Below are 21,565 nucleotides of genomic sequence, written 5' to 3'. Positions count from 1 at the left end.
AAATGGGGCTGACCAAGGGGAGCTGGAACTTAGAAATTGCTATAACATTCCCACTCCATCCCCTCCTGACCCCAAGGCAGGCTAACTGCAGCAGTTGGAAGAAACAGTAACTAAATAATGATAATCATAGCCCATGTTCACTGTAGAGGACCTAAATGATGGCCTCTAAAATGATAGGTACCTGGAACCTGTGAATGTGGCTTTATTTGGAATAAAGGTCTTTTGAAGATATACTTAAGGATCCCAAGATGAAGAGATGATCCTAGGTTACCTGAGTGGATCTTAAATCCAATAACCCATGTCCTTATAAGACAAAGGGGAGATCTGACAGAGAGAAGACAGAGGCAGAGACCGGAGTGATACAGTGATGCAGTCAAGGATTGTGGACAGCCCTCACAGCTGGAAGAGGCAAAGAAATATTCTCCAGAGCCTCCACAGGTAGTGCAGCCCTGCTGATACCTTGATTTTGGACTTCTTGCCTCTAGAATTTTACCAGTTTGTGGTAGTTTGTTACAACGGACAAGGAACCTAAAGCTTTCATTGGGTACTTACTGTATGCCAAGTATCCTAAAGGAAATCAGTCCTGAATATTCACTGGAAGGACTGATGCTGAAGCTGAAACTCCAATACTTTGGCCATCTGAGGCAAAGAACTGACTCATTAGAAAAGACCCTGATGCTGGGAAAGATTGAAGGCAGGAGGGACGACAAAGGATGAGATGGTTGGATGGCATTACTGACTCGATGGACATGGGTTTGAGTAAGCTCTGGGAGTTGCTAATGGACAGGGAAGCCTGGCATGCTGCAGTCCATGGGGTCGCAAAGAGTCGGACACGACTGAGCGACTGAACTGAACTGTATGCCCAGTCTTATTCTGAGTGCAGTGCCTGGACTGAGTCAGTGAGGAAGGTGTTTCTACCTGTATATTCTCTGTGAATAGACCGAGATGTAGAGGGAGGAGGTCACAGAGCTAGTAAGTGGCAGAGACAAGACGAGGACCTAGCCTGGGTCCATGTTCCATAGCCCACCTGCTTAACCACAACGATGATTCTCAAAGTGCGGTTCCTGGACCAGCAGCATCAGCCTCACCTGGGAACTTACTAGAGATTCAAATGCTCTGGCTCTTCTCCAGACCTGCTGAATCAGACCTTGTGCAGGGAAGAGGGCAGCAGCAACCTGTGTTTTACCCAGCCCCACAGGTAATGATGCCCACTCAAGTTTGTGCTGCTGAGCAACAGCTGGAGAGGCCTAAGACCTGCACGGAGGCCAGCAGTGGGGGAATCACGGAGTAGGAGACACGAGCAGGCAGCCAGCAGCAGAGAAGTCCACTGTAGGGGCGGAGACCCGGGCACAGGGCTAGGCAGGGCCGCAGCTGAGACAGGGCTTCCCTCGGATCACAGCACAGCCGCAGCGAATGGGCTGCTTCCCAGACAGGCTGATGGGAGGCTGAGTCCCCTGAGTGACTAGATCCCACTAACAGGGAGAGGCAGCCAAGTGAACCCAGCTGTGGGAAGGAGGCTGGTGGTCTGAGGATGCAGAGAGGCTTGGGAGGTCAGCCCAGGGGAACTGGGCATGTCGGCAAGGGTTCTGCAGCCAAGAGGAAGCTTGTGACTCCAAGGGGGTTGCTCCCCCAGAAAAAGCCTGTCCCAAGCAGGAGGAGCCCACGCCTTCCAGGAAGGGTAGTAACAGCTATTTCCCTTGCCTCCCCATTGTCCCCTTACCCTGCCCAGGGCTTAAGGGGCCTGAAGACTCTGGGAACTCCCCTCCAGCTACACGGGAAGCTGGGCCTCAGAGCTGACTTTTTCTAAACGCCTACAAATGAATCACCCAATCTTGTCAAGAAACCCTCCCTTGGTAAATTTCCCAGGAAGGTCCAATTCCTCAATACTCTGTTATTATCTGTTTATTTGCCTATGTTTCCCACCAGTCTGTGAGCCCTTGGGCGAGCAGGCATCATCTGTTTCATGTTTATATCTCCCAACTTCACCCCGACCCTTCAAGCACAGGGCTTGCCTGAATTAGGCAAGAATTGAGCATTGATGGAGGAATGAATGAATGACTAGTGCACACATAAGTGAATAAACGAGCTTAACGGATTCTGGACCAGAGTGACCATATATCTGTCTTGCCATATCACATGTATTTTCATCAATAGATAAAATCAATAGTCTTTGTCATCAATTATGAAGAACTCTAATGAACACCAGCTGTTGTCGCAGCCATCCTACCAGCACCATTTAGCTCAATATGCCCTTAATAGTCTAGCTCTCAGCTGATCCCACTGTTGAAGTACAACGTAATCTTAATAGCCACACAGAGGCCTGATGCTAACTCTTCTGAGTGCTGCGATTTTCCATCCTTTTGGCTGACCCTTAAGCAGGAGGGCACAGAATGACCAGTCTTCTGAAAAACGCCTGCCTTGGCTCTCACCCACCGACTGAGCTGGGAGTGCCGCTCTACAGCACACTGGCCTCTTAGATTTCAGACTGAATTCCAGCTGCCTCCACCTCCTCTCTCTCTGAAACAAGCGTCTGGGTAGGGACTGTGAACCACATATGCTTCCCCTTCTCGTTACATACCGTAAGGTTCTTGAGGTTTGGCTGGAGACCTCAGGGAGGCTGCTCCTTGCCTATCTGGGGGCTAGGGCATGAGCTGGGGCCACTGGGCAAGATGGGATGGGACAGGCCAGCCCTCGTGGTCCTGGAAGAAGGGTAAGACTCCTGCTCCTCGCTGCCATGTCCCATCCTCCCCCAACCCCAGCCTCTTGATGTAAAGTACTGAGGTGGGAGGGGCATCACTGGGATGGTAGGAGCTTGAAAGAGTAATTCTGGAGCTTTCTAAGTCTCTAAGTGAGGCATGTCCTTAGGTATTTGAGTTCTTTTCCCATGGTAGATACCACATGGTCCATGAAATCTCCTACAGAGTTGCTAACCACAAGCAATTTAGTCGTAATTTACATTGTGCGCCCTGAGAGAATGCAGCCGCAAGGAAAGGAGGGATCTTGGAAGGGAAGGCAGGAGCAGACCTCCCTGTCTTCCCCTCTGTCCTGGTCCCAGTCGAGGGTTCCGGCATTGTGCACAGCCAGTACCCAGTGGCCACCCTCTTCTGGACTCGGGCCTAGGCTGGACTTTGAGAGATTGCGAAAACTCAGACTCTGGTCCTGAATAGCTCTCAGCCTAGGAAAGGGGGCAAGACATCAACACACAGAGCCCCGACACAGGTGTCTGAACCGGAGGACTCTGCACAGGTGAACAGAGCGGAACAAGCAGAGCACAAGCAAACCCACGGAGTTAGGAAACTCAGGGGTCTGTGAGTGGCCCTGGAGGATGGGGGCACTGGAACACTCAGGCAACCTCCACTGTTAGAGCAGCAAGGAGAGAATTACGAAGCCAGATTCAGAAGCGTAAAGCCAACATCAGCTTATTCACTCTCAGGACAATTCGATAAGGTGGGGACTATTGCTTTCCCATTTTGCAGATGAACAGATCAAGGCTGAAGGAGATCAAGACCACAGAGCTGGAATGGGGTGGTTGCAGCCCAGGTGTGGGTCATCTGAGGTCCTTCCTAGCTGTTTCTACTCTTAATCACTTTTTCACTTGGGAGATTGGAAACAGATTAGGGAGGGCCTTGAATGTCAAGCTGAGGAGACTAAAATTTATGCTGCAGGCTATGGGGTGCCTTGAAAGGTTTCTGAGGAAGGCTGCTGCTGACCATTTTAGGAGGTATCACCACTTCACCTCAAGCTGCTGCCCCCGGCAGTCAGGCCCCTTCCTTTCCCTTGCCAAGGAGAGGGTGGATTGGGTGATTTGGAATGCAGAGCGAAGGCGGTCTTTTGGCAGCAGCAGGAGACATACTTTCCTGCAGCCTCTCAGCACTTGGCATGTTATGCCCTGGGCAAAATCAAGCTGCCCTGGGAATGGCCCAGGGCGTCCACAGATGAGCTTGTGTGACTTTAGCCAGAGCAGGGAGGAAGCCAGCAGAATGAGCTCATGGCATCAGCAGGCACTGTGCAATCTTGCCTACACTGACTAGGCTGATAGAGGCCTGGAGAGTTGGAGTGACCTCCAGAGCTGGGAAGGACTTCAGTCCATCTCATCTTTCTCGAGATGAGAAAACTGAGGCCCAGACTGACAATGTGACTTGCCCAGCATATCATGTTCCCACCATCCAGGCTACTCTCACCCATTTCCCTAAGAAGGTGAGGCATGGGGAAGTGTATGGTACACAGTAGGTGCCCAATATGGGAATGGATGCACAGCGGCGGGGGGGTTTGTGGTCCACACATATAACGACTTGATGCCACTGAGTAGGGGGAAATGAATGACATAAGAACTTAGTCCTACAGCTGTTATCAAGCACACCGCTGCTTTTTACAGGTTCTCCTGCTCCCCTGTGCCAAGATGTGCTCTCTGCAGGCTGCTGGAGCCCTGTGTGGCTCTGAAATGGGACTGGAGTTTAAGGGAACAGCCAGAACAGATGGTGACCCTGAAGTCATATTTTGAAACAGGCTGACTCTTGTTCAATCTAGATGAAAGTACAGCTTGATGGCCTCCAAATGTTAGCTGGAGGAAGAGCCTGTGCACTTCTGGAGTAACGGGAGAGGGAATGAGGCCTTCCAAGCTGGGTACCCAGGAGATGCCCCTAACTGGAGACCCGAAACTGAGGGTGACCTTGGGCAGAAGACCTCAGGAGTTTGAGCCTTGAGCCTCGCCCAGCAGATGCAGAGAAGGACATGGAATTCCATTCCAGAGAGAACGCATCACTTACTAGCTGGTGACCTTGGGCCAGTTCGTTTACTCCTCTGAGCCTTAGTTTCATTATCTGGACACAGAGATGACAATGCCAGTTCTCAGGGTGGCGGTAGAGGGTAATGTCAGATGCTGAACTCACGAGTCTACACACTTATTCCTGAAAGGTAAGTGTAGATTGAGAGAGGGAAGCTTGCCTTGTTCATCTGCTTGTTCATTCATTCATTCACAAATATTCTCAAGCACCAACCACCACATGCCTGGCACTGCTACTGTGGAAGATTTACGAGTGAACAGGACAGACGTGTCCCTGCCCTCATGGCATGTGTGCGCTAGCACTGAGCTAGCTCCTAGCTGGGCTTTAGAAGAACCACTTGAGGGCTTTAGAAGACTGATACCCAGCTCCACCCCAGTCAGGATCTCTGAGGGTGAGGCCCAGGCCTCAGTATGTCTTAAGAGCTCCCCAGTGATGCTGTTATATGTACAGGGTGAGGTTCATGGTTTCAGGGAGAGCCCTCACCCACCAAGGCCCTGCCATCTCAGGCTCTATGCTGAGTGCCTCACGCAGCCCGAGAGGCAGGACCTTGACTATCCCCTGTCCAGATGAGGGATCCAACCTTCCTCCTGAGCAATCTGCCCAAGTCACTCAGCTGATACATGGAAGAACTGGGATTTGAAATCCATCTGACGTTTCCAAGGGCTTCCCTGGTGGCTCAGGTGGTAAAGTATCTGCCCGCAATGCAGGAGACCCAGGTTCAATTCCTAGGTCGAGAAGATCCCCTGCAGAAGGGAATGGCAACCCACTCCAGTATTCTTGCCTGGAGAATCCCATGGACAGAGGAGCCTGGCGGGCTACAGTCCGTGGGGTCGCAAAGAGTGGGACACAGCTGAGCGACTAAGCACAGCACATGTTTCCAAGGCTTAGTTGTAGCCACAGGCTGCCAGGCACAGAAGAGACCCGCAGCACGTGCGAAGTCCCGTCCCCACCTTTCCTCCCCCATCCCTGAGGACGATGGGACAACGTGTCTATGGTGACACAGCAGCAAAACCTGGGACTTTGAGGTGGCGAGATGCCAGCCACCTGGACATCACAAGGCCCAGTTCTGGATCCAGCTCCTTATATCTGAACTGTGTGACTCCCATCATGTCCCTCGTTCTCTCTGAGCCTCCACCCGCCTCTCTGTAATTTAGGAGAGCCAGATAGAGGACCCTGAAAGCCCAACATTTTCTGGGTCCTCAAGGCCCCCAGTGGGTTTTGATGGGAGCGAGGTGTTTGAGGGACACGTGGACCCTAAGAAGGGAGCTTAGGATCCCCAGCTACCCTAGGCGCATGAACGGTGATCTGTGCCTTCTCCCACAAGGAGCCGCTATGGGCACGGACCACACTGGGTAGGAGGCTGCCTTCAAAAGGATTCTCAGAAACCTTGAACTTGAGTGGGACTGGCCAGGCTCCTGCATGCATATGCATGAACAGCATTTTTCACATTCCACCCAACCTTCCCATGCTCATGCACCCCACACATTTATTCCTGGAAAGGCAATTCCTGACTGAGAGAGGGAAGCTTTTTACAGCCACCAACACACATACATCTATTCATTCAACTAGCATTTATTGAGCACCTACTGTATGGTAGCCCTGTTCTAAGCACTGGGGATCCAGCAGTGACAGACAAGTTTTTTCCCTCACAGAGCTGAAAGTTCTAGTACAAGAGCTAGGGAGAATAGCGACTTCCATCTTATTAATAGCTAAAAACACATCCATAGCCTTTTCCACACACAAGTGCATTAGGTAACTATCGATGGAGGAAATGTTTGTACAAGAAAGGATTCTGGCAGCCACTACAATAATTTCAAACCACCCACCAGTTGAGGATCTCAAATCTATATATAACATTATCTCCACTAAAGCATCCTACCAGCAGGGAGAGGGGACCCTATACCTTGGGGCCTGGATCTACGCAAAGAGCCACCCTTCCCACCCCCTGCCCCACCCCTGTTCAGAGCCTGGAAATTTAATTAAAGTCTCCTGTCCTATTGTTAAAAGCACTTAAGTTTTGCACTCCACTCTGTAATAACTGCGGGCTGTTTAGTATAAAAATGTTCTAAATTACTTCCCAGTTGTCACTGGACTCCCCAAGTTACCAACCGCTGGGTAAAATGGATGCGGAAATAAACATTGTGGCTTTGCACATCACTGTCACACAGCCAAGGACCACGAGCACACCCTGTTTGAGATGCAGGTCTGTAAAGGGACGGCCAGGACAGAAGTGGGCAACGCATCACTCTTCTGCCACCATCTCTAAAGGACTTGGTCCCCAAGTGAAAACATCTAAAAACTTCCCACCTGAGTTATTCCCAAGACTTCTCCATCCCTTGGCAAGAGAATTCTGCATTGTGCCTGTGGATACACATTCTGAACACAGACATCCAGAGAAAGAAATCAGAAGAGATAATATCTGGATGAGCCTCAGGGCGGGTCCAACCCTTCATTTCAGACAGGAAGAAGCTTTTCAGAGCCAAGACTAACTGTAGACTAACTGCAGAGGGCAATTCTTAGAATCCTTTCCCTGTGACCTTCCCGACCGCTCAGCTGGGCAGCTGGGTGGGCCTCGGAGGCTCTGGGGGACCGAGGTGGGACCAGAGGCTCTGCTCTGGGCTCTCCTTCACCCCTGCCTCCCTATCATGTTACTGCAAGAGACATGGGCAACACAAAGGAGGGACCCTGTGCCGCTCCCTGAAGCCATTAGCTCTTGGGTAAGTAGAGGCAAGAGCCGGGCAGGAAGGAGCACCCAGAGGCCCTCACCCAGGGCTATGAGCACTGGGCAGGACCCAAGGCATGGCAGAAGCCCAGAGGCTCGCCCAGAGCAGGGTCAGGAAAGCAGCTACTGGACGGAGGCTCTGCTTTCATGCTGGAGACTGGAGACCGCCCCCCGACAAACACACTCCAGCCCCATCCCGTCCCGTCTCGTCCTGTCCCATCCCTGACTGGCTTGGAGGGTTAACTGCTCAGGCCACACACCAGGAGGCTGCTTCCATCTTCTTCTCATTCAGTTGCCTCTACCTAGAACACTCTCCTCTTTTAATCCACCAGCCCCACCCCTTTCCTGGCTAAATCTAGTCACACCCCAGATCTCAACTGTCATAACTTGGGGAGTGTTTCCCGACACCACAGTACAGATCAGAGCGGCCACGAACGTGCTCTCATAGTTCCCTCTGTACGTGTGTGCTAAGTTGCTTCAGTCGTGTCTGACTCTTTGCAACCCCATGGACTGCAGACTGCCAGGCTCTTCTGAACAAGGGATTCTCCAGGCAAGAATACTGGAGTGGGTTGGAAAGTGCCCATGCCCTCCTCCAGGGGATCTTTCTGACCCAGGGATCGAACCCGCATCTCTTATGTCTAACCTGCATCGGCAGGCGAGTTCTTTACCGCTAGAGCCACCTGGGAAGCCTCTCATAGCTCCCTACTTCTCCGTCTCTCCTTTTACTCTTCATAGGTATTTAGGGCTTTTTGTACAACCCTTTATTTAGTGTCTGTGTCCCACATTAGAGTCTAGGCTCCACAATGTGGGGAGCCATGCCTACGCTGTTCATCATTTTATACCCAGGATGTAGCACACTGCCTTGCGGACAGTAAGCAGCTAATAAATATTTATTAAATAAAAGTGAGGAAACAAATGAGTGACTGAAAAACCTACCAGGCTGTGACAGGCAGGATGACCATCAAGAAATTTTGGCATTATATCTATCCAACTCACTCATTCATACTTGCAAAGTCCATGCTTAACTATATCTCATTTTTCCCACATCGGATTATGGCTATTGACCTCCGCTGCAAGGTCAATGACTCTGAACTCCAAAAGTTAATGGCATTGCCCTGGCTCTCCCCATCCTTGGAGAGATGGACTTACAAGTGATTCTGATGGAAGAAACCAGGTCCAAACTATGCTGAAAGAGGCCACAGGAAGGTTTAGGGATTGTCAGTTAGTTTAACTCATCAGTTAGCATTGAGTTTGAACCTCATCACCGTGGCCATTACCTTTCACTGAGGGTTCACAGTGTTCCAGGCACTCTACTAAGAGTTTGGGGTAGAATTTCAGGCGCTGTAATGGAAAGCAGGGAGGGGTTCTCATGGGGTGTGACGTGACGGCATCTGCCACTCAGGTTGCAGTGAGAAGATGTGCTAGAGGTCAGAGAGATGGGGAGTCTTATTGGCCAGGACAGGGAGCTGCTGTGACAGCCCCTTACTGAGCATGACACAGGCCTGGACCCAGTGGGGTGAAGGAATGAAAGGAAGAGATTGGATGAAACCGACCTTGCAGGGGCAGAATCAATTTCTCTGAAACAAAGTCACAACACTCTTCCCAGGCACTGAAAACTTCTCAGTCATGCCATGCACTTCCGGCGACAGTGCAGAGATGACAAAGCTGATGGCAAATATAAACTTAGGTGCACATGATTCCAACAGAGTTTCAAACAAAACTACTCTTAGAAACAGGGCCCGCCAAACAGTTCTTCCAATGGGCCATGAAGTCTCTATAGTGACCCAGCCTTTCCCTCTCTTTGCAGATTACGTGTCTGAGTCCAAGAGTGGAAGTGACTTGGTCAAGCTCCCCACAGAGGGTCCAGACCCCAGGAATCCTATTAGCTTAGTGCTGTGCGCCCAAGAGCACGTCCTCCAGCAGAGAAAATGAAGACATTCAGCTGCAGCTTGACAGCAGCCCACACTGGCAAATGTTAAACAAGCAAAACCATTCCACTTCAACTGGAAGCTCACATTCTAAAAGGGGAGGGGGAGACGCTGAAATGGCACCGCCTACTCCAGACAGTTAAACCTGAAATAAAATTAGAAAATGTGTCACATGGAAAAACTCTGCAGTGAGAAATGGTTTCTTTTTCCCTCCCTTTTTCGTCCTGTGAGGGAGTGAGTAATTTGACATTTTAACTCAAGAGGAAAGGAGAAAATCTGTGGTCGCTGTTTTGTACCAAATACACACAGCCATTGGGCACAGTTCTGTACCCTGACCCATGGAAAAGGATGTCAGGGAAGGGTGGGAACCAGACTGTGAGCTGCTGAGTTGAATCACCTCCCACAGCTGCCACAAAGTTTGGGCAAAGTGAACTCAGATATCCTAGAAAGTTCCAGTTAACAGTGCATTTAGGGTTCATCTAGTCCAACTCCTTTATTCACAGGATATGGAAACTGAGGCTCATAGAGAGCTGATCATTTGCCCAAAACAAAAGAGCAGGGGAGCATCGAAGCAGAGCCCCTCTGTTGCCATATCTGCCTCCAGCCTACTAGGGACCCTGTGTGGCTGGTGGTGATCTGAAACAATACAGCAGGCTTCCATTGGGTTATTCATTTAACAAGCATTGACCAAGTACCTGCCAGAGCGAGGCATGGGGCCAGGTGCTGGAGGTACAAGGGAGAATAACGTTAGTCCAGACTCTCAGGATGCCTACCAACATTCCAGCCACCCTGGGGTCTGTGCAGTTTGAGATAAGGCTATGAGGAGGGACACTCCAGGAGATGCGGCTAAAACAGCATACTGGGAGGACTTCAGAGGGTCTCAAATGCCATGATAAGGAGAGTTAAAATCATTTTCTATGGCTGCTGTAACAAGTTACTGCAAATTACGTGACTTAAATCAACATAAATGTATTAGTGGGTTGGCCAAAAAGTTTGTTTGGATTTTTCCATAGTGTGTTATCGAATTGACCAATACCTTCCTGTTTTGTAGGTCAGAAGTCCAACACATACCTTAGATCAAACCTAAGCAGATCGTGCTCCTTTCTGGAAGCTTTAAAGAAAAAATCTTTTTTTTTTTTTTTCTTTTGAGTTTTCCAGGTTCTAGAGGCTACATGTATTCCTTGGCTCAGGGACCCTTCCTCCACCTTCAACATGAGCAAATACAACTGATTTGCTGAAGGTCATGTGCTTCTCACATCACTTCCCTCTTCCACTTCCAAGGACACTTGTGATGACACTGGGCCCACCTGAGGAACCCAGGGTCCTCTCCTTTTTTGAAGGTTAGACGATTATCAATATTAACTCCATATGCACTCTAATTCCCCTTTGTCTGGTACCCTAACATATTTACAGTTTCTGGGGTAATATTAAGACGTGGACATATTTGGAGGGCCAGCACTTTGCCTATCACAGCTGGTCAGCTTGGGAAGATGACCAAAGGTTCTAAAGCAGGGGGTGACATAGTAAAAAGCTGGTTTTACACTGCTGCTCAAAGGTTAAGATCCTGTTAAAATGCGGATTCTAATACATAGGGTCTGTGAGCGGGACTGGAGAGTCTGCAGCTCAACACAGTCCCCAGGTGATGCTGATACTGCCGGTTGGTGGGTCACACCTAAGCGGAAAGAAGCTAGAAGACTCCTAAGACTGGAATAGAGCGGGGAGGTGGAGAGAATGGAGGCCAGGAGACACCCTTGCTTGCCTAAAACAAAGACTGGGCAAGTAGCACTAAGACTGTACAGCTGGAAGGGGAGAAGCAGCTGGCTGACCCCACAGTGCGTGGCACTGTTGAAACTTCATGGATTCAGGTTGAGTTTGTCACCTGCTTTTGGACTCTGTTCTACAGAATGCAATGGTTATAACTTTTTAAGACTGGAAAAGCACCCCTGCAATTTTCTTTCATGGAATGTACTCCATCCCTGACGTATTTGTTATACACAGCCCCTGCTCCCACCCTGCTTTGGCCCCTCCACCACCGTCAGCAGCAGCAGCACCCTCATCACAGTGAATGGCTGTGGGTGGTCTTCCAGCAGAGCTGGAGGTTCACACAGACTCCGCTATGGTCCAGGGTTCCTAATGCTGGGTTTTCACTCAGATCTCCACAGGCCCAGGCTTTGAATGATTCTTTCATAAATGTGTTCAAATGCTCATTGTGTCCATTCGGTGCCATGTCAGACGCTGAGGAAACATGGATAAATAATGTAGGGTTCCTGCCCTCCAGGGACTCACAGAGATGTGGGAGCAGGAAGGAGAGAGGTACTGAACTGTACCAATTATAGGCCCCATGCTTCCCTCACTATTCCTCATAGTAGGATTTATTGTCCCAGTTGACAGACAAGGAAGATAAGGATAAGAGAGGGAACAGGGAGTATCAGCACTGAGATCTGAACCCAGGGTGTGGGCTCCCAGAGCTTGTCTGGGGCCCAGTGGCAGCTCTGCCTCTCATCTGTGTTACAATCACGGGTAAGACCTTCCCTTTCTAGGACTCCGGACTGTCACCTTTGAAAGGAAGTCACTGGACTCGCTGCTTGTTCTCAACTCTGGCCTCACTTTAGAATCACACCAAGAACTTTTAAAACCTGCAGAAGACCAGACCCCAGACAAATTAAGAACCCTGGACATGGGGAGGACTGGTCATCAGGGTCTAAGGTACAGCCAGGGTTGAGAACCACCAAAGTCCTTGTGACCTGAGCTCCTGCAGTCTAATTTCCTGAATAACCCTCTTCTCCTCTAGCCCTGCCACAAGGCCCATGCCAAACTGATGAACAAATGGTAGGGAGGAGGAGGAAATCCCCAACACCATTCAACTAAGGACAATTTGGAGCAGTACTGCTGGGCACTGTCCATTGCCCTGTTATCATTTTCTCCTTTCAGTGAGAAAAATAGCAGCAGTGGACAACAGTGGAGTAAGCTAGGCAGGTATTCGCTTACACCATTGCACAGAATATAAATTAGTACACCTTTCAAAAAAAAACCACAATGAAAGACTTTGAAAAAATTGGGCAAGCACCAGACCCAACAGTTTTAGGAGTTTGTGCTAAGAAATACTTACAGAAAAGGTCAAATACAGAGATACCAGAATAGGGTCATCACTGGGCTTCCCTGGTGGCTCAGTGGTAAAGAATCTGCCTGCCAATGCAGGAGACACAGGTTCAATCTCTGGTCCAGGAAAATCCCACATGCTGCGGAGCAACTAATTCCGTATGCCACCGCTATTGAGTGTGTGCGCTAGAGTCCAGGAACCCCAACTACTGAAACCTCTGCGTCTAGAGCCTGCGTTCTGCAACGAGAGGAGCCACTGCAATGAGAAGTCCAAGCACCGCCTCTAGAGAGTAGCCCCCACGCTCTACAACTAGAGAGAAGCCCACGCAGCCACGATGACCCAGTGCGGCCAAAACGAATAAATAAAAATTAATATAAAAATTAATAAAATTAAAAAAGAAGAATAGGGTTATCACAACAGTGTTTATGGAAAGAACAACTGGAAACAGCCTAAAGGATTAAAAGAGGCCTAGGTTAATTATGGGAAATCCACATAATGAAATACTGTGTCAATTACAAAGGATTTAGGGAAGAATATTCCATGTTCCAGAGGAAGTGTCTAGATAACAGTGAAGGGAAAAAATGTCAAGCAACAAAATACTATGTACAGGATGATCTATTCACGTTATAACATATGTGCATATTTAGGCATGGAAAATAAACTTGGAAAACAGTCCACGAATGTTAGCAGAGTTTATCTCTGAGTCATGAGATAACATGTGACCTTTCAAAACTCCTTGTTTTTCAACCTAGATTTGTACAGTGACTATTATTTTTATTATCAAAATATTTTAATGTTATTGAAAAATACAAATCTCTTCTTTCAAAGCTTGCTTATCTCCCTCCGCCTCCCCCATCTTCTGGTGTAAACGGACACCCCCACTTCAGTGGTGCAGAGGCTTGCTTGCATCCACACTAGGACACTCAGGACAAGCTGCATAGCATTCAAGCCAGCTGCTGCAGCTCGGCCTCTGCTACTAGATTATGAGCCCCTCCAGGACGGGCACAGGGTCCCATGTGGCTCTTTAGTCACGTCGCCACCCACCCCAGTGGGCCTTAAGAGAGGGCAGGCAGCCAGGAAATACAGGAGAAAGACAGAAATCTATAGTAGTAGCTAGAACACAGAACAGAGCTGACAGTTTTGAGGACCTCAGCAGACATTTACTTTGGAAAGAGATTAGTTGCAAAGACCTCCCAGTGGTGAAGTGGGCTTTTAAGCTGGGCCCTATCTAAGGTGCTCAGTGACAGGAGGGGTGACTCCCAGAAAGACATAGGCAGCACTGCTTTCTGCAGGACAGATTCTAGCCAAGCTCTCCAAACTGAAAAAGGGCTCCCCCAACACCTGAAATCAAGGGTCCTGCTCACTCAAGAGAGACATGAAGGACCTCAGAACAATTTTCTGCCCTGTCCAGTTCTTTAAGTCATCCATGTAACAAGGCATGTAACAAGTGTGAGATGAATTGGACTGGATAAAGTTGGGTTGGGATGGATTACACTGGGATTAGGTTGGGCTGAGTTGAGTTGATTCTGATTGGAGGTAAGGAGTGGGTTGTACTCACTAGGTGACCTAAGCCTCATGTGTTGCCTTGTTAGATCTTGCCCAGAAAGAGGTCTCGGCCTTCTCCAGGTTCTGCTCTAACCCTGTACTTTTTCTTCTCTTGAAAAGGAGAGGAACTGTGCTCTGTATCAACAGCAGTAACTCGGGCCCCACAACCTGCTCCTCTGACTTTGAAGTCTTAGTTGCTTATCTGTTCTCCTTACCGCATATTAAGGTCTTAAATTGAATCTTATTGTAAGATTACCTCACTTTTTATAACCCTCACCCACCTACCACTACAACACTCCCAGTATCCAATCATATCATGAGAAAATTATGTGATAAATCAGTCTCTACTAAGGATTTATGACTTAGTGAAGGAGGAAGGGGTAACTTCCCTTACCAGATTTTAAGACATACTACAAAACAATAATTACCAGGACCATGTGGAATTAAAAAAAAAAAATAACACATATGCATAAGAATAGTATAAAGAATACACAAAAAATTCTATCATAAAAAGGAAAATTTTATGATAACCAGAAGCAATGCTATGATGGAAAAATAGTTTACATTTTAATTAGTATTTCAGGTAATCCTGGGTACCAGTTTGGAAAAGAATTAACCTCAGCATACACTCTATGCAATCTATTTAATCAATGGTCCATTTTCAATGGATCAAGCTGTGGACATTCAAGGAAAACTTGAAAATAAGCTCATATATTAAGCTAACAGAGAAAGATAAATGCACAACTTTTGACGAAATAGAGGCTTTCAGGTATGAGCAGGATAAGCTAGAAAATAAATTGTTTACACAAATAGATGTAAAGGAAAAGAGATAAAGAGCAAAGTAACATTAGGGTAAATTCCAGCCTAACTAGTTATTAAAGTCATTAAATAAAACTAAAAGCCCTATAACGTGCCCTGATTACTCAGCCATGGGCACTCCACAGTCGGCAGAGCCACGGAAAAACAGGAGGACTTAGACACAGCAGAGGACATGGTAAATGGGTGCATTCTCCCTAGACCACAGGCTGGACCTGCCTATTCCTTCCTTTTTTGAGTCATTGAGCACCTACTCTGTGTCAGGCCCAGTGCTAGGTTTGGGGATTCAGAATCTGGGCAAGGCCCAGTCCCTGGCTCACAGAACTCCCTGTGTAGGAACGGGGGCAGATGAGTAATCAACAGTCATGGTCCAGCCTGGGAAGCCCTGTGACTGAGAGGTGGTGACATATAGTGTTAGCCCAGAGGAGAGACACTCAACATGCCTGGTAGAATAGGAGGGCTTCCCAGAGAGGAGTCCTAAAGGATGAATGAGGGGGTGCTGAATGAAGGGGAAAGGCATTCTCAGAAAGGGACCGGCCCATGCAAAGACACAGAGGTGGGACACAAGGGGGATTTGGAGGCAAGAAGCATTACTCCATCCTAGGTGCACGAAGCACCCAGCAAGAGCAATTAAACTAAGGAGCAACATGATTCAATTTGTATCTCAGAAAGACCCATCTAAATATATATTAAGAACTATCCAACTAGTCTGTTATTTGATGGGCAAATCTGTTTGGGGAAATCTAGTTAAAGGAAATAATCCCAAAAGAAAACAAAGGCCATTTGTCTAAAGATGTTCCCAACAGCACATTTATCATAATGATGAAATGGCCAAGGTCCAAGTGGCAAATTCTGGATGAATAAGGCATGATCCACACCCTCAAGGTGCTCTCATAGAAAAAAGTGTGAAATAAATACATTGTCAGCACAGGGTGAGACAGTGGCTGGTGCTGGAAAGATAGATGAAGGGCTGTGGGGGCTTAGTGATGAGAAAGATCCGCTGGGGAGACCTAGGGAAGGCTCCCTGTAAGAGGTGCTGTTTAGGCTGGGAGGTAGAATTAGACCCTAAAGAGAAACAGGGTGAGGAAGTGTCCTCTTGACAGGGAGATTCATTCACATCTTGTGCACAGTCAAGGAGACTACAAAATCCCAAATATACATGGGGAGCTATGAGTGGTTCAGTGTGCCGGGGGTTTTCAGCCTCAATCTGCTGTAAAACAGTTTTCAATCTGCTGTAAAACATATAAGCAGGACCTTATGCCACCATAGGCATTCCCAACTTTAGAGAAAATAAAAAATTTAGCCAGTAATTAAAATACTATAATCATTCATATTCATCACAACCTCTAACGGTATGTGGACAACAGGAACTCATTACAGGCTAGAGCACAGGTAAGCCAGGAGGCCAGTGATGTAAAATCCTAGGTGTGACTCTTATCCTTGTCTCTCACTCAGGAAAGCACATCAGCTGGCCACCAGCAAGAGTCAGAGGATTAGCGGGAAATCCTAAACCTGCCCTGATTAGTATTCAGAGTTTCTCCCAGAAAAGACCCACAAATGGCCAAGAAACACACGAAGAGATGCTCAACATCATTACTCATTAGGGAAATGCAAATCAAAACCATAGAAAGCTACCACTAAGATGGTTGTAACTTAAAAAGCAGAAAATAACAAATGTTGGAAAGGATACGAAAAAATTGGAACCCTTGTATACTGCTGGTGGGGATGTGAAATGGTTCAGCTACTATGGACAATAGTTTAAGAGTTCCCTAAAATTTAAGCGTGGAATTATGATATAACCCAGCAATTTCACTGTTGGGTATACAACCAAAATAATTGAAAACAAGTACTCAAGTCCTTGTACCCAAATGTCATAAAACCACTAATCATAACAGCCAAAAGGCTGAAACAACACAAATGGCTCCATCAATGGAAGAATGGATAAACAAATTGCACTGTATCCATACAATGGAACATTATTCGGTCATAAAAAAATGAAGTACAAATACATGCTACAACATCAATGAACCTCCAAAGCATGCTGAGTGAAAGCTATCAGACACAAAATGTCCATGTGGGGGACAAGGGGCTCATTGACAAGGGTCTCTTTAAACAGGGTGGGCCAGGAAACCCTCGGGAGCCGAAAAGCCTTGGGACTTTGGACCTTGTTGCCTCATCTGAGCACAGTCCCAGTACCCAGCTCCTGGAGTGATTGTGAGGACTGGGTGAATGAAGTATGAACGGATCATATACACCTATGAAGTGGTTTACAAGCGTTAGCCTCAATAAACTTCATTCAAGATTTGACTTGTAGAGGATATTCCACATCTAGGAAGAGTCTCTCCAGAATCCCAGAGGGACACTGAATAATCATCAATTACCCATCAATTGCAAATGGCCCGCTCCAGGCCCTTTTCATCTCCTGAGGACTTCCTGGCAGGTCCTTTTTCCGTTACGGATTAACTATAGGACTTCCTCTGTGTTATAAAAACAGCCCTGACCTGGCATTGAGGGAGCCAGCCTACAAATGCAGGAGGAGAAAGAAACTCCGGAACCTTCTCCATTTGGGGGATGGGGTTACAGCAAAGTTCACAAAAGACCACAGAATCTGAAGATGCCCTCTGCCACTGAGTTGGCAGTACCCTATATCACATGCAAAATTGCAATGTTCTGACATGGGCCACAGGGCTGAGAAGCCAAAACTGTGCTCCAGCTGCCCTTTGATCTGTAAGAAATGCCAGGCTGGACGCTCTGGCAGGAAAAGCTGTCATGGCCTTTGAGTCTTGCTCCCAAGGAGACACAGTCTGGGCTGTCCCAGCTTTCCTCTGGCACACAGAGAGTTAAACACAGCCAGTGAGGCGGTTCTAAGGGATAGAGGTTGTCTTCCCACCACAGTCTCCCTGCACACTGCACACTTACTCCTGTTGAGACTGTGTACTAATCTCCTAAATCCAAAAGCAGTCAGAGGCTACTATTTGGAGAGCGGTAGTTCTCCTGCAAAACTGCATGGAGAAAGGGCTGAGCAGGGAAAGAAAGCCTAGAGACCTGGGCCCAAGCCCTGCCTTTTGCACAGAACAGTTTCTAAAGCCTGTCTCACCCGGAGTATCCTCTGCTGTAAAAACGCCTGCAATGCTTTCCAACACAGCTACTGCAAGGATCAACTTGCAGTTTCCATCACTTATTTTGTGCCATGGTGTGGAAGACATATTATTTCTAATATCTCTTAATTTTCACAGCATCCCTAGGAGGAAAGGTGGTCTAAGTATTCCCCTTTTCCAGATGTGGAAAGTGAGGCACAGAGTAGTAAAATCCATTGTCCAATGGCGCCTAACCCAGCCAAACACCTTAGGTCAAAACTCTTTTAACTCAGATTCTTACTTTTCATACAACCGCCTCTGGGTCCTGGTGGGGAAAGAGAGACCCAGGAACAGAAGGTATCAGATCCCCTGGTTCCCAGTCTATAGCTCTTCCCATCATCCACAGAGTCACTGCCCACGATGGATGGGGCTCTCCAGGTAACTCAGGCCTACGTTAGGTATCAGAGCAATTCGGTCCCGTTATTTCTTGCGCGGCAAAGCTCCAGGTGGTGGCGGTCTGCTTCCGCACCTGTGTACACGGGTCATCACATCTGCCCTTGCAATGAGCCAACCAGCACGCACCACCTGAGCGCCGGCGCTGGGTGAGCTGGAGCGAACTAATCCAGCAGAGACCGCTGGCACTGTTACTGGGCTTCCAAAGTCCCTCTTTGCCCAAGATTGAAAGGGCTGCGCCTAGATCAGACTCCTCCGGTTCCAGGATACTGCTCCACCCGCTTCGGCCGGTCGGAGACCCTCTTTCACCCCTCAAATCCCCTGCACCGCCTGGGGAAGCAGCAACCGAACCGCCAGTGCGCCCCGAGCGGCGAGGACTCCCTTTTATGTCCAGGAATGAGGCGCGCACCGCAGCCGCTCCCGCCGCCGAGACCAACTATTCTGGGTCGCAGAGGTTGCCGGTGCAGCGCTCGGGCCGGGCTGCTTACCTGTCGCGGAGCGGGTCCGAGTGACACCGGGGAGAAGCGCGGAGGTGGAAAGCAGCAAAAGCAGGCGCCAGCACTGTGCGTCCCTCCTGCAAGAAGTGGTCGAGGGAGAAAAGGTGAGGAGGGAAGTAGGGGCCAGGGGGCTGGGGCGCGGGGTAGCGAGGCATACCTGGGCGCCATCCCGCAGTTCGGCGGGCCCCCGAGGGCACCGGGCAGCCGAGCTCCGCAGACGGCAACGGACTTTGCGCGCGGGCCGCTTGTCCTTCCTGCCTGCAACAAAGACGGCGCTGGGCAGGGGCAGCGGCAGGGGCAGCGGCAGCGGCAGCGGCGGGCAGGATCCCAGCACGGCCCGCGTCCTGAGTCACCCGCGCTCTGAAACCCGACTCCGCCGCACCCAGCGCTCCCGCGCGCGCCGCGCCGCGCCCCACCTCGGGCAGTGCCGCGCCCCACCTCGGGCAGTGCCGCGCCCCACCTCGGGCAGTGCCGCGCCCCACCTCGGGCAGTGCCGCGCCCCACCTCGGGCAGTGCCGCGCCCCACCTCGGGCAGTGCCGCAGCGGCGCACTCAAGCCCGGGGACTCCTGGCTGCAACTACCGCCTGCCCACGCCCCTTTCCCCCTCGACGGATGCGCGCCCCCCAGCCGCAGCTTCCACCCGGGCGGCCTTGGGTAACCAAGAAAAGCCCCGCGCCCGCGCTCGTCTGGGTCAGCGGGCAGCTCCCTCCCGCCCTCTACTCTATCGGTGTCCGGGCTGCCCGGCCGACAAAACACTCCCTTTTCATGGGCCAATGGAATCTTCTCACCAGCCAAGGGAGGCTGGAATCGCTGTGATTTCCCTAAATGACAACGAAGAACCTGGAGGCTCAGAGAGATGCAGGGAATGTCCCAAGGTCACACAGCTGGATTGGACCCTGCCCTGCACCCCTGACTCGCAACCCCCTTGAACGCCCAGGAATGACCCATTTGGTGGGGGTGGGAGGGGGGAATAAGTGATACATATAAATAAATGCAATAAAGAGAATCCTAATTTTAAAAATGTAAATGCATCTAATATTCCAAGCTTCTCCTCTTTGTGCCTTGCCTGCACCACCATCTCCCGCCACCAGAACATAAACTCAGGGAGAGCAAGAATTCACATCTGTTTTGTTCTCTGTATAAAATAGTACCTGGCCATAGGAGATGCCAATAAACAGGGCAAGGAACACAATTTTTAAGTGAGATACCACTCCAGGCACTGTGATGACTGGGGAAGGATGAACCAGTCTCAGTCTCCAAAAGCCATCAGGAGAGTTCACAGGGGAAGGAGGCGCAGAGGGCAGACTGTCCCACATGCACGGAGCATAGCACAGCACCTGGCACTGGCTAAACCCTCAAATGGTGGCTCTTTATTATGATTACCACCAGGCCCAGTAGTGTAAGATATTTGGGGGAGAGGAGACGCAGCTGAGATCAGCTGAGACTTGGACAGTTCTGAAGCCAGGCAGGCACAGGGTCCTCTCTCCCTCGTGTACAAAGTAGCCACACTGGGCTGTGGCTCTGTGGTCAGTTCCTGGTTTTCATTTCTAGATGACAAGTCACCACCTGCCGAGTGAGACAGTAATATGAGTTGGCCCTGCAGAGATGGGATGGTGGTGGACATAGTAGCTAACATATACTGAGTGCTGACTGTGTCCCAGGCCCTGTGCTAAATGCTTTACTCACAAAGGTCAGTCCATGCAACAGTCCTGGATAGGTGGTACTTCAGTGATCCTCATTTCATAGATGAGGAAGCTGAGGTCTAAAAAGTGCCCAAACTAGTGCATGACATTGACCAACACCCATGCTCTTCACCACTCTGTCATGCTACCTGTCTGTGACAAGATTAGACCCATTTCCCCACCCTCAAGAGCAAAATCACAGTGGAGTTATGGAGCACTCAGGCATGAAGGGGTTGATACCCACACAGGCAGTAAGGGCTCCAAAGGGAGCTCGAGCCTGGAGTCAGGAGCCTGGATTCCCGTCCAGTTCTGGCCCACACTGGGTAGCTCCTGTCCTTACCTGACTTTTTATTTCTTCATCTGTAAAATGGATGTAATGATCTTGCCGTGAGTGCATGACTGTGAGTCTCAGTGAGACCACGTGCACGCAGCAGTGCTCTGTCCCCTGTAAAGTGCTGTGCAGATGTGAGGGGTCAGGTCTGCGGTTAATGCACACAGTCTTCAGAACACAAAGAAAATTCAGCATGGCCTGGAGAAGGCAGGAGAGGCTTCATAGAGAAGCAAAGTTAACCCAGACTGGGAGTCTGCGGGTCCAAGCAGGAGGGAGCCGTAAAACAGCCAGGGCAGCTCTGGAGCTGGGATGGCCCCACCTGAAACTAATACTCCAGATCCAGTGCATTCTAACAACACAGCCAGGCTTCCTTCTTAGTCTCTTCATACTGTCTGTGAATATGAATTCTTTCCCACTCGCAGTCACGGTGTGCTGGACATACCATTTTATTATGGTTGGTGATGCAGAGGTTAAAGCATCTGCCTGCAATGTGGGAGACCTGGGTTCGATCCCTGGGTTGGGAAGATCCCCTGGAGAAGGAAATGGCAACCCACTCCAGTATTCTTGCCTGGAGAATCCCATGGACGGAGGAGCTTGGTGGGCTACAGTCCAGGAGTCGCAAAGAGTCGG

General features: G+C 49.4%; 1 protein-coding gene across 1 annotated transcript in view; it reads right to left on the bottom strand.

Moving 5' to 3' along the window:
• Positions 1-19,090, bottom strand: part of COL15A1 (collagen type XV alpha 1 chain) — a 100,868-nt gene extending 81,778 nt beyond the window's left edge. The window contains exons 1-2 of the mRNA XM_068974449.1: positions 19,080-19,090; positions 18,914-18,999 (exon numbers count right to left, since the gene is read on the bottom strand). Of these exons, the coding sequence (XP_068830550.1) occupies positions 18,914-18,999; positions 19,080-19,090 (97 nt within the window). The remainder of the gene's footprint in view (positions 1-18,913; positions 19,000-19,079) is intronic.
• Positions 19,091-21,565: the final 2,475 nt, after the last annotated feature.

Source organism: Capricornis sumatraensis, chromosome 6 (genome assembly GCF_032405125.1).
Source record: "Capricornis sumatraensis isolate serow.1 chromosome 6, serow.2, whole genome shotgun sequence".
Taxonomy (NCBI): Eukaryota; Metazoa; Chordata; class Mammalia; order Artiodactyla; family Bovidae; genus Capricornis; species Capricornis sumatraensis.
Note: the sequence above shows the minus strand (reverse complement) of the source record. Positions and strands in the feature narration are given on the sequence as shown.